This window comes from Sceloporus undulatus, chromosome 6 (genome assembly GCF_019175285.1).
Source record: "Sceloporus undulatus isolate JIND9_A2432 ecotype Alabama chromosome 6, SceUnd_v1.1, whole genome shotgun sequence".
Lineage (NCBI taxonomy): Eukaryota > Metazoa > Chordata > Lepidosauria > Squamata > Phrynosomatidae > Sceloporus > Sceloporus undulatus.
This window is the reverse complement of record NC_056527.1, coordinates 123,150,750-123,169,067: the sequence shown is the minus strand read 5'-3', so window position 1 is coordinate 123,169,067 and position 18,318 is coordinate 123,150,750. Positions and strand designations below refer to the sequence as shown.

Below are 18,318 nucleotides of genomic sequence, written 5' to 3'. Positions count from 1 at the left end.
TCCATCCATCCATCCATCCATCCATCCATCCATCCATCCATCCATCCATCCCCCCCAACACACATATGCATGAACTGAACATTTTGGGGTGCTGCAAGTTCATAACTGTAAAAATATCTACATTGACGTCTGGAAAGGGTGACTATACTGCCAAAATAAAGCTGCTTCAGGTCACTTTGGAGGTATGCTGTTTAAATGTTACATGCATCCTAAGAGTCTGGAAGTTGCACCAAAGCTGCGCTCCAGTCCTTAGGACTGGATTGTGGCTTTGGCGCGGCTTCTGGACTCTTAGGACGCATGCACCATTTAAACAGCATACCTCCAAAGTGACCCGAAGCAGCTTTGTTTTGGCAGTCTGTATGGGGCCTTAGACGAATTAATGTAAAAAGCTAGCAGTTTTCTCTGCCCGGCAGAGATGCCAAAGAATGAACCTAGAACCATTTGTGTGCAAGAATAATCTTGCTTTCTTAGAACCAGAATTTGGAAAAGTGAGGAACTGGTGGGCTTTAGTTCAGAGAAGTAATGCCTACTATCCTTAGTTCAGAGAAGTAATGCCTACTATCCTTAGTTCAGAGAAGTAATGCTTAGCCTCAACAGTGATGTTGACCCTTGCATCCCTTCTCCAGGCTTTGGTGGAGGCTTGGTAAAGTCAAAAGGGTGAGGCAGGCAGGTGGCCAAAATAATAATAATACGTATTATTATTATTATTATTATTATTATTATTATTATTATTATTATTATTTTCTTATATCCCACCTTTCTCCAAATATAGGGACTCAAAACTCAGTAGTGAGCACACGTATTATAACAGTACTGTGGCAAGGTCTTACATTTAGATTTCCCCCCCACCTTTGAATTAAAACAGGTTAACTTCAGCACGGTGAGATATGTGGAAATGCATGTCGTGGTGGCAAAATCTTTGGTAAGTTTTCAAATGTTTTAAACATTCTTCACCAGCACGATGCAGGGAATATTATTAATTTGTGCAGATCTTTTCCTTTTACAATGAAGTGGAATTTGACGTTTTCTGTCAAATCTCATTTTTTCTTCCTTTCATATTTGATATTTTTAGAGGGGGGGGGCAATGCTCACCCATCCCAAAACATTCAGTCTGTCTGTCTCTCTGTGCATCCATCCATCCACCCGAATGTTATCTGTATGTAGAGAGATCTTGTAGCACCTTTGAGACTAACTGAAATAAAGAAGTTGGGCGCATGAGCTTTCAAGGACTTCAGTCTACTTCCTCAGATGCATTTGGTGGAGTGGAAACCAGGGACACACATATATATGCCATTGAATTCATTGGGGGGTGAGCGGTTTCCTTGGGCTCATCATACGGGTTGCAATGGCCTTTTCCAATTAAAAAATACTTTAAAATTTGGGTTGGTGATAAGGGTTGCTCTCTTAGAACTGGGGAGGTTACGCATGGCCCTCACGCCTCAAAATGTTGTCTACTTCCAACTTAAGAGAGGCGGCATCCAACTAATGCAATGTGTGATAAGGTGGGCTCTGAGATATTACTGCTGGCTAATAAAGGAATGTTATTTTTCCCCCCTCCAGTACGATTATATGGGTTCAAATGAAGACGATGTGATGGGGAAAATCGCTCAGCTTATTAGCTTTGTCAATGCTGTAAGTCGGTGCATTTTTGTTTGGTGACCGAAAATGTTTATGCATGTTGTTCTGCTTGGAACACCAATTCCTAATACTTCCTGATCCTGCCCAAGAGATGTGCCCTCCCCAGCATAAGGTCCGACTGCACTTTAAACAGCATACAAATCTGTCACGCAGCATACCCTCCGACTGTCCTGATTTGACAGGGACAGTCCTGATGAATCCTCTGCCAGCCTACCTTTTCATGGGCTTCAAAAATGTCCCAGTTTCCTTCTCCTCCTTCTATTTCCCCCCTTTATCCTCCAGTTACTAGTTGCTGCAAACAGGAGTAGGCAGAGTCTTGCTCAGGCAAAAGTAAACCGCAGCAACTTCTAGTGTTTGTGTGTGTGTTTGTGTATGTGCTCTTCCTCATTAATATTTTTTTGACATCTTGATCACACTCTGATAGAGCTTGGTCACACATGTGTCCCCGTTTTCATCTTGGGAACGTTGGGAGGTATGGAATTTATCTTTACAATAATGACTGTTATTTCCCCCAGTAGAACCATAGAATCATAGAGTTGGAAGAGACCACAAGGGCCACTCAGTCCAACCCCTGCCATGCACCCCATGAACTGTGGCAATGGGGTTCCCCCCCCTACAGAACCACCCAACAGGATTGTATATTTGACAAGGCCATTTACCAAGTTGGCAAAATGCCCCCCTGGATTGGCAGAGTTTTCCCTTCATGAGCCATGACTAGCTAACCTAGCAGCAGTAGCCTAAGAAGTCCAGGGTAGCCCTGGGTAGGTGAGAACCACCTTTATAAATTTGTCACAACACCCCAGAACAATTTGTTGTTGTTACCTTCCATCCAGTTAACCTCGGTTTATGGTGACACTATGAACCAGAGACTTCCAAGTCACCCATCATCAACAGCTTTGATTAGGTTTTGTAGATTCAGGGCATCTATGGTTTCCTTGGGTGAGTCAATCCATCTCTAAAGTCTTTGCCTTTCCTATTGCCTTCTATCTTACCAAGCGTTACGGTCTTTTCTAGTGAGTCATGTCTTCTCATGATATGGCCGAAGTACAACCGTTTCAGTTTAGACATCTTAACTGCCAGGGAGAATTCAGGCTTGACTTGATCAAGGGTAAATGGTCAAAGGTCGATTTATTTGTTTGTATATCAGGCCATGGTATCTGGAGAACTCTTTCCGGGGTTGATACCATTGGGAATGGAAATATTTTGACCCAGCTGCAAACAGCTGCTTGAAAAACCAGAGCACTGGCAAAGTGTAAAGAGGAGGCAAGGGAAATATTAGTGCTGACATGGTCCTGAGATCCTGTTTTTGCATAGCATAGCCATAAGAATATTTCAAGCTATTATCCATGGAGTGTGAACAATAATCTCCCCAGGAAAGCTCCAAGTCCTGAGACCTTGATGCTTGTCGTCTTTTAGTTCAGTTCAGTTTCACTGTGTTTGTTTCAGAACCTCTGTAAGACTTGTGTGACGATCGCTCCTATTTTCAGATGTTCTACAAACTCAACACAAGGATTGTGTTGTCCTCTTTGGAGTTTTGGTCTTACAAAGATAAGATGAGCACCATGGGGACAGCCGATGAGTTGCTGCAAAGGTTTGTGAACTGGAAACACGTCCACCTGACTCTGCGACCCCACGACTTGGCATTCCTATTTATGTAAGAAGTGCTTCTTTTCCATATTGTCATAGTTCTTGGAAAGCTTCTTATTAAACAAGGCTCTGTGTGTATAGTTGAGAGGAAACTGAGAATGAGATATAGGCATGTGAAAAGGGTGAAATCCTGAGCAGAAGGCAAGTGAAGCGGTTAAAATGTTTGGTATTTATGCTAACATTTATGTTAATGCCATGCAAGAGGAATGACCACTGTGGTTATAAAATAGAATTAATTTACAGTGGATTCGATAAAATGAGAGTAAGATGAAAAGGAACAAAATCTTGCATTTAACGTTTCAGGCAATTAATTCATGAACAGGACAAAGAACACAAGGAGCTAGACTTAGGCTGCCACACTGCAGAACTAATGCAGTTCGACACTGGTTTAACTGTCATGGCTCTTGGGATTTTCTGGATTTGGGGTTTGCTGTGAGCGCTCTGGCAGCGAAAGCTAAATGCCTCACAGAACCCTGCGATATCAAAAGATGGCGAATAAGCCTTATGAAAGCAGTTGTTACAACTTAAGAGACAGGTTTTCATTCAGGGACCACCTGTAACGCAAGGCATTTTCCTTCTCTTCTGCCAGCTATAAGGTCAAATCTGATTCCGTGGGAGCGACATTTGCAAAGAAGATCTGCTTGAAAACCGCTTCCACGGGGATCGCTGTGGTAAGATCCTGTACACAGAAGCCACCGTTATCAACTGCACTAGGCTCAGTTTATCAAAAGCAAGCAGTTTTCTGGTGATGTGCCTCTTTATGTACCGAGATCCTTAAAGAGCAGACAGGCAGGGGACTGTTGGGGCCACACTTGAAATCATCTCAGCCCAGTTGAGTTTACTAGAGCCTTTGCTGTGTTGGCACAGCCAACCACCAGCATTCAACAAGATGGCAGAGATGGAACTGGGCAGTGCATGGGTGGTGATGATGGTAGCGATGATAATATGATGAAGCCTTTAAACCTGGAAGCAAAATGATTATGACCCACTGATGATCCTCTGTCTACTTTTAGTTTCAAAAAGGGATCACGCTGGAAACCTTCTCCGTGATAGTTGCACAGCTGCTGGGAATCACCCTGGGACTGCACTTCGACGACTCAAGACGATGCCAGTGTCCGGGGGCCATCTGCATCATGAATACCGAAGCCATGTAAGGAGGACATACTCTATTCTGCTTTGGTCAGCCCTCACTTGGAATACTGTGTCCAGTTCTGGGCACCACAAGTGGAAAAAGGAGGTTGAGAAACTGGAGCATGTCTGTTATAATGCAAGGTATCTTGCAAGAGAGCCCTGACCACCCTGAAATGTCTTCTCATCACAAGTTGATGTTATTTTGTTTTGATTTTAACCTCCTCCCCAGTTAAAGAACCATGTCTTTATGTGGATCTGTGCCTGGAGATGTAGTTTGACAGCTTGGTGAGAACCAGGCTTCAATCTGCAACAGTCTGCAAACACTCTGAAAGCCTACTTGGTGTGAGGTCCATTGGCAGGTTTCTCCTGTCGGTAGAAGCCTTTGAAACCACTGTCAAATATGACCGCACAGTTGCTGCCCTCAGTTGCCTTGGCCTTCTGGTTGGCAGGGAACTTTCCATGTCCACTTTTTTCCCTGCAGACAGTTTAGCGGCCTCAAGTCCTTCAGCAGTTGCAGCATCAAAGACTACCGCAATTTTCTAGGGTACGGATCTGCGCAGTGCCTCTTGAACAAACCACGCATCGATATCACATACCGAGCGCCCACCTGCGGCAACAAAATAGTGGAAGAAGGGGAACAGTGTGACTGCGGCTCGATGAAGGTTTGTTATAGGAACAAAGAAATAAAATAAAACAAATGAGTGACCTAAAACACTCCCAACATATAGCCACCCATCCTCTCTTTAAAGGACATATCAACTGGTTCAACAAGTGTGCTGCCCCAGCTGGTATTATTACTACTATATTTATTGGTACCCAGCTCTTTATTATTATACTAGCTGTACCCGGCCATGCGTTGCTGTGGCTCAGTCCGGTTAAATGGAAAAGAAAGGAAAGAGCGCGCACGTTTCCGAAACATTTAATTTCACATTGCTTGTGGGTATACAGTATTTTTTGTTGCTCCATTGTCTGTGTAGATACAGAGATTGTGTGGTTTGCCAACTCTAGAACACACAATGTATAATTGTCCCATGTGAGAAGCAACCCGTGTCTGGATCTAAACCGCACAATTCTAAAGATTGGCTCTGAGCTTTGTTGATGGTGATTGCAAACGGCGTGTGTTGTTGTTACGTCCAACATAATGCTGTTTTTCCAACCCCCCATATTTTTACCTGTCACAGGTGTGACATCTATGTAGTGGTAGGCCTATGTACATAAAAACATGCATGTGTTCAAATAGAATGTGTCAAAATTTCAAAGCGATCGGAATTAGGCTATTGTCACATTAACATTCGTACATAGCTTTGGTGCCTACATCATGTTCTCTGGGTGAGCAAGGCCTCTTGTGTGCGAGGTTGCACTTCAGGCCGTGCAACATTACTTCCCAGATAGTACAAACTGCGCATTCGTATTTTGTGTGTGTGTATGTGTGCTATCATTCCGTCTTTCTTCTTTCTTCTTTTCTCACCCAGGAATGTGAATTGGATTTTTGCTGTGCATCCGACTGTACACTGAAACCAGGAAAAGAGTGTTCTCAAGGAGAGTGTTGTATAAAAGACAGTTGCGAGGTATGCTAGCTTCAGTATGGTGTTATGTGCCCCCCGCTTCCTCAAGAGGGGAGATGTTCCAGAAAAAAACCTGCTTCATGGGCAGAAAATGTTTTCTGTGCAAACCAACCATGTATGAATTTTGCACAGAATGTGCTAAGTATTGCAAAGAGGCTTCCAAAACTGAGATTTTTGAAGACTTTCTTGCACTAGCAAGAAAATTGTTCACAGTTTGTGGGGGTTTTCCCCCCAAGAAGAAATGAGTGAAGAATTACATTCCTAGTATGCATTGCTTCTGCCTTAAAAACCCATGTAGGAACAACAGAATTGGGTTCTTCCAAAATATTGGCTTGAGCCTCAGGCATTCCCCTCTGGAGATCAAAAATGTATGCTAACCAAAGTATGTTGCTCCATCCAAACTGGGAACTATGGTTAGTTTATTCTATGTGTTACTGGAACTAGTCCGCATATCTGTTTAGTACATATGTGTATTCATATAATTCTATGTAATACCTTCTAAGGAAAGGAACAGTCAATGCGAACTGCATGCCCAAACATAATGATGTAGAAAGATTCATGGTGGCGCTGCTTTCTCCTGTGTGCCTGTCGACATGGAATTGATATGCAGCATAGTTTAATGTGCCTTTTCTCACCCCAATCTCTGATTCACAGAATGTTGCAGGCAGGGAGTGAGGGCAGAGTTAACACAATTCCATAATGCAAAGGGACCTTGTAGCAACTTTGAAACAAACTGAGCAAACGATGTTGTGGCATTGGCTTTCGCACTCAATAAACTTCCTCAGATGCATGGAGTGAATGATAGTTCTTGAGGGGCAAAGACCTTAAGCAACATCTTTCCTCTCACCTTTGTCCCTCAATAACCACAATTTAAACTGAACATCATAACCATCTCCACAAATTTTGCATTTCTATGGCTGTTCATACACTCTGATTATAAAGACCCTTCCTGGGCCACAGTTCACTCCATGCAGCTGAGGAAGTAGACTGAGGGTTTGTGCAGACTGCCCCTGCAGCCACCTCCATCTTCACCAGATCTGGGCCTCAGCAATTGCATGCTGTGGCCCCGATCTGGCCTTTCTGCAGCATAAAAAGGAACCACAAAAAGCGGTTCCTTTTTGCACCTTGGAAAGGGGGCCATAGCCGCCAGCGCCATGCCTTTATGGTGCTCCTTTGGTGCTGCATCTAAACGCAGTGCCAGAGAAGCACCGTGTAGTGCAGTGTGTGGCATCACACCACCCTGGGGGCAGAGTAGGTTCATGCGTCGTGTGGACACCAAACTCCGACTCCGCTCCCAGGCCGGCCTTAATGGCCGGTCTGCGCAGCCCCTGAGTCTACAAAAGCTTATGCTACAAGTCCTTTTGCTCAGTTAGTTGCCGTAAGACCCCTTTACATGCTGATATTCCAAATGAACATTGCTATGTCTGGGAATGATGCCAACAGGTTACAAGTGTTCCTTTAATAGCTTCCTCAAAATTGGAGCCACAAGTTGTCAAAGATGCACAGCCTGGCTTTATGGAACCAGAGAATCAAGCCCCTACCTGCCATACCAGAACACAAAATTAAGGCACTCCTGAAAGATGCCTATGCAGCCTCAGTCTAAAGACCTCCAAAAATGAAGAGTCCACCAGTCCATTCCACTGTCAAACAGCTACTATAGCAAAGACATTCTCCCTAACGTTTAGGTGGACTCTCTTATCTTGTAAGCTGAATCCCTTGGGTCATGTTTGCATACATCTCTCTTTGTAATTTTCACCAAATATTCCCACAATGAATATTGATGGTGAAGTCCCAAATGTTGTGTGAAGTAGATTTGCAAAATACCATTGTGTGGTCAAGGAAAGAAGAGACAAAATAGCAGAGAGTTACAAGTCAGGAATTGCCACTTCATTTCCTATTGTGTATAATGTCCTCCACAGGAAGGTATGTGCTGAAATGCATGCAGGGGTGCAATGCATCCAGAGCAAATTGGGATTCAGTGGTCTTCCTTTTTTTTCTCCTTGTTGTTTAGCTGAAGGAAAAAGGTGTCATATGCCGAGAAACGGTTGATTCTGAGTGCGATTTGATAGAGTATTGCAACGGTACTTCCCCAGTGTGTACAGAGGATTTCTTTGTAGAAGATGGGCAGATGTGTGACGGAGGGAAAGGGATTTGCATGGCCGCAGTATGCCAGAGTGCGGATCAATGGTGCCAAAGGGTATTTGGAAAAGGTAACAGAAACATTTCTTCTTCCCCACATGTGTTGCAATGGACTTTTTGGCCTGCATTCTATGTGGGGCCCATTCACCCCAAAACATGAAGTACTGCTGCTTGTTTGACTCGTGTGTCATTTTCTGGTTGTCCCAGACAGTGTTTGGGGGGTAAGGCATGAGTGAACAGTGTGATGCGGCAGCTAAAAAGGCCAATGCTATTTTAGGCTGCATCAATAGAAGTATAGTGTCTAGATCAAGAGAAGTAATAGTGCCACTGTATTCTGCTCTGGTCAGGCCCCACCTAGAATATTGTGTCCAGTTCTGGGCGCCACAATTCAGAAAGGACATTGAGAAACTGGAGCGTGTCCAAAGGAGGGCGACAAAAATGGTGAAGGGTCTGGAAACCATGCCCTATGAGGAACGACTTAGGGAGCTGGGGATGTTTAGCCTGGAGAAAAGAAGGTTAAGAGGTGATATGATAGCCCTGTTTAAATATTTGAAGGGATGTCATATTGAGGAGGGAGCAAGCTTGTTTTCTGCTGCTCCAGAGACTAGGACCCGGAGCAATGGATGCAAGCTAGAGGAAAAGAGATTCCACCTCAACATTAGGAGGAATTTTCTGACAGTAAGGGCTGTTTGACAGTGGAACACACTTCCTTGAAGTGTAGTGGAGTCTCCCTCCTTGGAGGTCTTCAAACGGAGGCTGGATGGCCATCTGTCAGGGATGCTTTGATCTGGATTTCCTGCATGGCAGGGGGTTGGACTGGATGGCCCTTGCGGTCTCTTCCAGTTCTATGATTCTATGATTTACTGGAGCTGATCCATTTTTGGAAAGGGGTTAGTGTTGGACCATGACTCTGGAGACCAGGGCTTGATTCCCAGCTTGGCCATAAAACCCACTGGGTGATGTTGGGCAAGTCATACTCTCTCAGCCTCAGAGGAAGGCAATGACAAACCCATGATAGGTTTGCCTTAGGGTCACCATAGGTTGGAAATGACTTGAGGTCACACAACAACAACAAAACTGGTGATTTAAAAGTAAAGGATCCTAAGAGTATTTGCACAGATTAAGGTATTTCATGGGCAGCTTGGAGTATCCTGGTCCTGCAGCTGCCCAAACCTGCCCTTATTATCTGGCCCTCTGTTCCTATGCCATGGTGGCTGTCTGCATGCGCATCCTGCTGAACTGCCCTGTGCATCTGCTGCCACCATTGGGCACTTGCATCCGAAGTCTGAATGAGGCACCAAGTGATGGTTACAAGGTGGAGGGCTCTGGGTTCGGAAAAAAAAATCTCTTGCTCTGGATCTTCTGGTTCTGGTGCAGAACGTCTCAGACATTGTCCAGACTGCTTGCACCAGAACTGAGGTTTGGGCTGTGCGCCGTCCGAATGTCAGAATGAGGAGGTTAAGGAATGGACCTTTTGACCCGTGTAGACAAGGCCAAAATGAGAGGTGCTGGAAAAATGAGAGACTCCGAGGTTTATTGTATTAGTTATTAAATTGATTTACCTCTATCCCCCCTGGATGTTTTCAAATCTGGCTGTTTTCTGACTTAAGAAAACAGACGGTGGAGCGGCTCTGGAAGTGGGGATGGACCTGGGCTATATTCGGGCAGCAGAGTTAGCAGCAAAAAACATCAGATCAGGATGCTGCCGAATTCAGCTTTAAACCAGATGGATTTAATAACCAATGCGATAAACCTCTCCCTCTCTGTTCTTTTGCCTAAGTGTTCCTCCTAGCAGGAATAGTGTTTAAGGCTACAAGGCAGCTTGCCACAAAGCATTCATCCCCAATTAATTTGGATCTCTGTTGTACTTGCAGATTCAAAAAGTGGGTCTTCACAGTGCTATGAAGAAATTAACAGCCAAAGGGACAGGATGGGACACTGTGGCTCCACTGCGCGCGGATACGAGAACTGTCAGTGGCAGTACGTTTTGAAAGAAAGTGAATCTTAATGTGATGAAAATCTCTCTTGCTCTCTTTTGATTTGATTTTATTTGCAGCAGAGGGCAGTGTTGTTACATGGCCAAGGACTGTGTTTTGTATTCTCCTCCCTTTCACTGCCCTAAACCTATGCAGTTAAGGCTGCATCTGCATTGCAAAAATAATGCTGTTTAACTGCCATGGGTCCATGCTATGGATTTCTGGGATTGGTCATTTTGTGACACGTTTAGATTTCTCTGTCGGAGAGCTCTGGTGCCACAACAAACTACAAACCCCAGAATTCAGTAGCGTTTGAGCCATGCCAGTTAAAGTGGTCTCAAGCTGCATTATTTATGCAGTGTAGATGCAGCCTAGGTCAACCTTCATTGTGGTGGCGGTGGTGGGTTTTGATATTTTCAGACTCCCAACAGTTGTATGGCTGAACACTGATATATTGGAATCAATCGATCATACGAAAAAATTAACTAACAAATAGAGAGGAAAAGCATGGTTTAGACGGAAGATTGGTTGCGCTTAGAGTAAACCCAGTGAAATCAATGGGAGCAGGTTCATCCTGGCAGACTTAAGTCATGCAAGACAAGGTGATGTAGTGGTTATGGGGTTGGGTTAGGACTCAGAAGACCCAGGTTCAAAGTCCTATGGGTGATCATGGGACAATCCTCATTTTTCAACGAAACCTACTCTACAGGGTTGTGGTGAGGGTAAAATAGGGGGACCCTGAGTTCCTTATCAATGGAATAAATAAGTATGACTGCATTTGGATCCTCAACCCATCGCAGTGTGAAGTGGGTAAGGAACTGAACAAGAACCTGAACTGGTTTGTGTGTCAGCTTCACAGCAGTGCCCAGATAGACAATGTTGTCTGCACCAAACTATCCAGTGTTTAGTTGTCTTCCAACAGCAAAAGTGACCACTGAGCCTGCGCCAGAAAAAGTCAGAAAACCACTGTGGTTCCCCATGCGCTGCACTGTTATCTGTCCTCATGGCAAACCATTACAGCATGCCTTTTCCCATAATGGCCCAACATTTGCAGCCAAGCACTACGTTGACATGTATGGTGTGGTAATAGGAAGTCTGCAATCCTACAAATACACGCCTTCTTTTGGAACATGTTTTTGTTTCTGTGAATGGAATAAGAGTTGACCTACGAGGAATGGAGCTTTCTTACTAGTTTCTACCTCTTCTTTTTTATGCAACCATTTGTGTTCCCTGAAAAAATGACTCCTGGGATGAGAGGGACTTTATTAGAAATATCCCCCTTAAATCTGCAGAGAAAGAACTGAAGATCTGCACTGTGGATTCAGTGGCTGGAGGAACTGCAGAGTGCCCTCTACTTGCTGATTGGGAGACTTGGTCCTTCTGGGGACCACAGGTGTGGGTCTCAGCCTTGCATCCCCAGATGTTTGGGACTTCATCCCCCAGGAATTCTGAGCATTGGCCATGCTGGATAGGATTTCTGTGAGCTGAAGTTGCAAACAACTGGAGGATCAAAATTTGAGAAGTGTTGGGCTACAGATTTACCCATGGTAGAACATAATGTAAGAGCCGGTGTGGTTTGAGGCAGTGGTTGAACACTGGACTATGACTCTGGAGGCCAGGGTTCAATTCCTTGCTCAGCCATGGCAACCCACGGGGTGACTTTGAGTAAGTCACACTCTCTCAGCCTCAGAGAACCCCATCATGTAGATGCACCCTATATCATGTTTGGAATGAACTGCTCAAGTTTTAGCATCTTTGCTAAAAAGGAAACAAAAAACCCACTTTTACATCTTTGGTTGATCTAACCCCTAATTTTGTACAGTTGGCCCTCTGCATTTGCAGATTTGATCATTTGTGGTTTGGATTAATAGGTTCTCTCTAGGAATCTCTAGGTCCTCCAGCGCAACTCTGCCAGAAGTTGTCCATAGAGTTGTGCTGGAGAACCTAGAAGTTTCTAGAGGAAACATTTCTCCAGGCATTCTCTCCCATGTAATTTTATGATCAACCTCTGGCAGATGAATGTGAAGAGACCACTGCGCAATGATAATGAGTTAACTTTGATGGGGAGGATGGAAATCCCTGTTGGCGGCAATTACTTACAAACAAAAACCGTTGAGAAAGTCTTTGCTTTCTAGGGCCTGCCTAGTCAGTTCTGCTAATATGGAATAGCCCATGCCTATGTTGGTATCTTTGCAGGCAAATATGGCTTAAGAACCATCACTTTCCATGCTACTACTGTAAGAGCCAGGTTTTGGAAGTGGATCTGGGCACCTGGCATCTTAGGATTCTCTCTCCTTTCCCCTCTTCCCCGTTTCCTTTGTTATGTTGACTTGCATGCAGGGACCTCAGGTGTGGCAAGTTAGTGTGTGAATATAAAAGCAAAAAGCCCTTCGCCATTGAAAATGCCGCTATAATTTATGCAAAGGTGCAGGATGAAGTGTGCGTCACTTTGGACTACATGAAAGGACTGGCAGTGAAGGATCCGTTCCTGGTTCATGACGGGTCTGTCTGTGGGACGAACAAGGTAACCGTTGAAATGGTGGAACAGATTTGGTTTTCTTAGCCGGATTACGGATTTCTGCTAGTAGGGGATAGATGTTCAAGGATAGTCCCTTTCTGTTATTGTTTTCCAGCAAAGGATATTCAGCAAAACAATGTCTTTGGGTCATCCACTCATCCTTTCAATTTTATAGTGGTGGACCTCAGATCATGTTCTTCAGGTTATCTCAACCGGTGGCACCTTATTCAGAGCTTGCCAACTACATGACATACATGGCACATCTCTGCAGCTGCCCTGAGACTAGGATCCCAAACACACTTCAGAAATAATTCAGTTTGACATTGCTTTCAGTGCTAGAGAATCCTATTGTGGCACCAGAGCTCTCTGACAGAGAAGGCTCAATGTCTCATAAAACTACAGCTCCCAGATTTCCCTACCATTGAGCCAGGGCAGTGAAAGTGCTCTCAAACTGGATTGTATTTGCAGTGTGTTTTGGAGCTAGGTCCCCTGCATTACTCTATTTCTACAATCTCATTGAAGTTAACACCTGCAAAATCAGATCCCAAATACTCCAGAATCCACAGTCGCCCACATGGGTGGCTGAGATAGTGACACTTTGGCTTTCTGACGGGTCAGTGTACACAAACATGGTTTTATACACAAACCTATTAAAAATGTGATGCATAAAATTATCTTCTGGCTATCTGTATACAGTGTATACAAAACATAAATGAATTTCATGCTTAGTCCCAGGTCCCATCTTCAAGATATATCATTATATATACATAGTTATGCCTGCCAGAATTTTCTAAGTTCTTTGGCATCATTTTCCTTTGCATCATCCTTACATCCTCTGTTACACGCCCCTACGTTTTACCCTCGACTTATCCACGGATCATATCAAAATCCATCATTTTGGCCCCCAAATCCACCCTCGACTTATACATGAGGCCGGCTTATAGTCGAGTGTCTATGGCAGTGATGGTGAACCTTTTAGAGGCTGAGTGCCCAAATTGCAACCCAAAACCCACTTATTTATTGCAAAGTGCCATGTCCCTCTGGCTTTCCAGTGACAAACTCTGGCAAACTCTGTGCTGGGGTGACGGCACATGTGCCCACAGAGAGGGCTCTGAGTGCCACCTCTGACACGCGTGCCATAGGTTCGCCATCACTGGTCTATGGTATATGCAAATATTCCAAAACCCAGGGAGGGAAATCCAAAATCCAAAACACTTCTGGTGCTAAGCATTTTGTATAAAGGAAACTCAGCCTATACATGGATTATTGACCACCACGCATTACAACTAACTGTTGATTAGATGGGGAAAGCCTGGGAAACATTATGCACAATGTAAAGGCATGCAGTGGGAAACCCTATAGGAAATGGGAGAAGGGAGTGTTTTCCCACCAGGTCACTCTCTCTCAGCCTCAGGAGAAGGCAATGGCAAACCTCCTCTGAACAAATCTTGTCAAGAAAACCCCACGATAGGTTCACCTTAAGGTTGCTATAAATTGGAAACGACTCGGAGGCACACAACACACACTTGTGTGAATATGTCCAGAAACACAGCAGGTGAAAATGGCACTTGCCATAATTCTGTCTTTCATCCTCACATTGCAGCATTTGAATAACTTGCATCACTGAGCCAGTCTTTGGACGATGATATTTCCTGCCCTGAAACGGTCCATTTTTTCCCTTTTTTATTTCAGGTTTTCCTTTTTCTTTTTCCTTTCAGGTGTGCATGAACCAGAGGTGTGTGGATAGGTCTGTCATAAAAGTAAGGTGTAATGTAGAAGCAAACTGCAATAAGAGAGGAGTGAGTAAAATTAAATTCACCTATCATATAACAGTATCACTGATAACTGAAACGCCAGTTATTCCCTCCCATACATCTTAGAAATTATAGTTATGAGGTTCGCCCATACCAAAATATGATCCCCAGGATTTATTGGGAGAAGTATTTATTTGCATATTTATTTAGGTGACTTTTATCCCGCCTTTCTCCCAAATGGGAATCAAGGTGGCATTACCATAAATCAGAGATGACTTGAAGACACACAGCTACAACTACAACAACAACAAAGTGTTATACAGTAAAACTCATACAAGAGCGTTTCCCGATCAGACTCTTGTCTTGCAGGATTGTTTGGGGATCTAAGGCGGAGAGGGTGGGCGATAGGAACTGAGTAAAGTAAGGAAAAATAAACATCATTTTCTTCCCCCCTCTCTACCTTGCTTCCCATGTCAACCAGAAATGCAACAACAGAGGAAATTGCCATTGCGATAAGGGCTGGGCCCCTCCAAACTGCAATGTAGCAGAGGACGGAGGAATCGGAGGCAGCATTGATAGCACCTACCGGATTGGTTTGTTGGCTTAAGACTTTGGGTTTATTGCATTTGGTGGCAGTCAACCAGGACAGTCGGTTTTGCAAACCACACAATACGTGCGGTTGCATGGAATATTCCCTCAACAGACAGATTTATAGTTAACCATCCCAAATGGTGGGTTGATCGTTCAGCGGGTCAAGAAACGCTCTCCTCTTAGTTGGAGAATCCCCCCGAATCTTTAGCTGAACCTGCACTGCAGAAATCATTCACTATGGCACTGTTTTACGTGCCATGGCTCCATCCTATGGAATCCCAGGTTTTGTAGTTTGTTGTGGCACCAGAGCTCTCTGACAGATGAGGCTAAATGTCTCACCAAACTACAAATCGTAGAATTCCATAGCATTGGGCTGTGTTGGGTAGAGCAATGTTAAATTGCAGTATTTCTGCAGTGCAGATGCAGCCCAGGTCTCCATAGGAAGCCCAGAAGGCAGTACTATGCTCCAGGAACTTGTACTGAAATTGCCTCTTATCCTAGAGTCATCTAGGAGCCATTAGTGGCTTTGGAGCCCCATGGATGCTCCCTTCCCAGATTAAAATAAAACATATCAAAACAACAACCAAAAAGACTAAGTAAATTTTTCAAGAAATGGGGACGTGACCTCAGCAAGTTTGAGGGAAGCAAAAGTCCATTTTTTAAAATGCATAGACCAAGAACGATGCAGACAGGTGAAACCAAGGACAGCAGTTATCTAGGCTTCCCTCTCTCATTGATCTCTTTCTATAAGCACTGACGCCTCTTTGCTTCCAACAACCCACAGGCAGTGGCATCACTAACATTGATGTCACTTGGCGTGTGTGCATGGAAGGAGTTTGTGGGGAAGAGCAATTTCAGACTGCCCTGTCTCCCTCCCCTCCTGATGTCTTGCTCACCTGGGACTCCTGGCTGGCCGGCCGGCTGCCCACCACTTGCCCAGATCCCTATCCAGGGCTGCTGGGGACCAGATGGCAGATGGCATCCCTAGCATTACTAGCCGGGCAAGGAAGGCAGCAGGAAGGGATGGAAGAGGCATACGCTGCCTCTCCTTCTCTGGTTCCTTGGCTATCTCGCCTGAGTGAGCCATGGCACCAGTAGAGGCAGAGGGACCAACCAGGTGTCACCCCTCCTTTGAGGTCTCACCTGGTGCGGTGGCACCCCCTGCACCCCTAGTGACGCCACTGTCCACAGGAGGTCTATGTGGCGGTGGAAAGAATTGGCTGGAGCTTGCTGATTCCTAACTTTTTCCTTCTTCTTCTTCCTCTTGATAGGTTTCCCTACTGTAACTCAACGCCGTAAAATGCCTCACACTACCAGGAACTGGCTTCTGATAGCCTTCTTTCTTTTCCTGCCTGTCATTGTTGGGTCCGTCATCTTGGCTGTAAAACTGCGAGACATTTTCACAAGTCCTAAAGTGGAGGAGGAGGGAGAAGATGAAGATTATGAGACCGAAGGGTAAGTTGACTTAGTTTGCCTAAAAATAAAATTAGACTCTGATGCAATGCCCCGTTTTATTCTTTTCGAGGACAAAAGTGGAAGCATGCTTCATTCCTCCGTTCATGCCAGGTTTTTTTCCTGTACAAACTGATTTCATTTTGGAGATCTGAGTGATGTTGTCCCCATTCCGAAATGTTTCCCAAGATATCCTGGCATTAGTTTTCATCCCTGCTTTCCAGGTCAGATTAAATTAATTTCGGTTACTGCCCGAAATTAAATGTATCTTAACTTGCCATGTGTGTTGCTTCTGTCTTGGAAAACAGTAAAGGTGGAAGCACAGCTATTGTTTCCAGGATGCAAACAGAGAAAGTTTCCATACATCCCAATACATTTTACCCACCTGGAGGCACCCATAGATACAGAGCCATCACATTAAAAACAAAGCTGGCAGACAAACGGAGAGACACTCGTTTATCTTTCTATCTCCGTGTGACTTGGAATTATCCTTTAGTTTTCCTCCAGGTGTAAAAGCATGGGAGAGGGTCGTAAAAGTGTCCCTTTTGCCAAACAGGAAAAATCCATTTGGCAAAAGGGACGTTTTTACCACTTTCTCCTAAGCTTTTAGGACTGGAAGAGAATGAAAGTGTTTTGATGTCATGCAGAGATAGAAAGACAACTTTCCTGGAAACTGTGGTTAGGCTAAAGAACTGGGCATTAAAGAGTTTGGAATGTCTTCATTTGTGTAGAAGTTTCCTAAAATACATGTATATTTTTTTGATGCATGTACTTTTTCTTCCCTTTAGATCGAGATCACAAGAAGCAAACCAGTCAGAGATGTCAAGGTAGTGTTTAAACCCCAATGTTACCTGTTTTGTCTTTTGAGAAAAAGGAAGGAGTGGAGCTTAGTGTTAAAAGGCATGTTTTGTGTGCAACTGGTCCAAGTTCAGTGCCCAGTATCTTCAGGTGTATGTCTGTGCCTTCAAGTCACCTGTTGATTTACGAATTTCATAGGGTTTTCTTAGAGAGAGAAATACTCCAAAGGATGGGACCGTGACAATTAAAGTGTGGCAGGTCTCAAAAACGTCAGTAACCTTAGGAGTGGTTGTGTGTGTTGGAGGCAAGGAGCAGAACCAGCCTGTCTAAGGGTGCATCCACACTGCAGAAACAATCCAGTTTGACACCACTGTAACTGCCATGGCTCAATGCTGTGGCAATCTTGGAATTGTAGTTTTGTGAGACATTTAGCCTTCTCTGTCAGAGAGCCCTGGCACTTCCCCAAAGTACAGTCCCCAGGATTCCATAGCATTGAGCCATGGCAGTTAAAGTTGTGTCAAACTGGATTATTTCTGCAGGGAGGATGCAGGCTAATTTAAACTATATAAAAATAGAATGATTTTTGTAAGAGCTAAAAACTTACCAAACCATTTTGCAGAAGATGTAGTGAATAGCCTCCTTTTCACTTTATGCTTGAACGATGGCACCAAAGGAGGGTATTCCATAAATGGGCTGCCACTGCAGAGAAGGTTCTGTCCAACATTGTCCCACAATGTCAAGCGGACTGATGGAAAACAGAGGAAGGCTCCTCCATTAGTTCTAAACAGACACACAATAATAAAAGAATTTACCCAGATGCTTGTTTTGTCGATTCACTTCTACGTTTTATGTTCTGTATTGCAGTGTATAGAAACCGACAGGCAGAAGTTTGCAGACATGGTCGCAGGACTGCCAAAGGGTTGCGTGAGCCCTTTTCTTCTGCCCTAGGAAGTGCAAACCGAAAACAGTTTAGTTTGAATAGCTCTCTGTTGTGTAGTATAGTTACCCAAGCAAATTCTGCTTTCTGCTGTTTAAATTTTAATAAAATATATTTGTTCTTAAAAACTTTCTGGCCTTTAATAGTATTCGTGTACCACTGAAAATTTCCC

The 18,318-nt window shown here is 44.2% G+C and overlaps 1 protein-coding gene across 3 annotated transcripts in view; it reads left to right on the top strand.

Moving 5' to 3' along the window:
- LOC121933412 (disintegrin and metalloproteinase domain-containing protein 2-like) overlaps positions 1 to 18,274 on the top strand; it is a 23,946-nt gene extending 5,672 nt beyond the window's left edge. For 2 of the 3 annotated variants that reach the window (XM_042473098.1, XM_042473096.1), the window contains 15 exons: positions 866 to 922; positions 1,561 to 1,632; positions 3,126 to 3,292; positions 3,875 to 3,956; positions 4,299 to 4,435; positions 4,898 to 5,078; positions 5,889 to 5,984; positions 7,993 to 8,191; positions 9,995 to 10,100; positions 12,437 to 12,620; positions 14,333 to 14,413; positions 14,850 to 14,961; positions 16,231 to 16,414; positions 17,200 to 17,238; positions 18,074 to 18,274. In XM_042473098.1, coding sequence (XP_042329032.1) covers positions 866 to 922; positions 1,561 to 1,632; positions 3,126 to 3,292; positions 3,875 to 3,956; positions 4,299 to 4,435; positions 4,898 to 5,078; positions 5,889 to 5,984; positions 7,993 to 8,191; positions 9,995 to 10,100; positions 12,437 to 12,620; positions 14,333 to 14,413; positions 14,850 to 14,961; positions 16,231 to 16,414; positions 17,200 to 17,238; positions 18,074 to 18,080 — 1,704 coding nt within the window. In that variant the 3' untranslated portion in view covers positions 18,081 to 18,274. Of the gene's footprint in view, positions 1 to 865; positions 923 to 1,560; positions 1,633 to 3,125; positions 3,293 to 3,874; positions 3,957 to 4,298; positions 4,436 to 4,897; positions 5,079 to 5,888; positions 5,985 to 7,992; positions 8,192 to 9,994; positions 10,101 to 12,436; positions 12,621 to 14,306; positions 14,414 to 14,849; positions 14,962 to 16,230; positions 16,415 to 17,199; positions 17,239 to 18,073 lie in introns of those variants that run through there. The other variant, XR_006104523.1, reaches the window with a different exon arrangement.
- Positions 18,275 to 18,318: the final 44 nt, after the last annotated feature.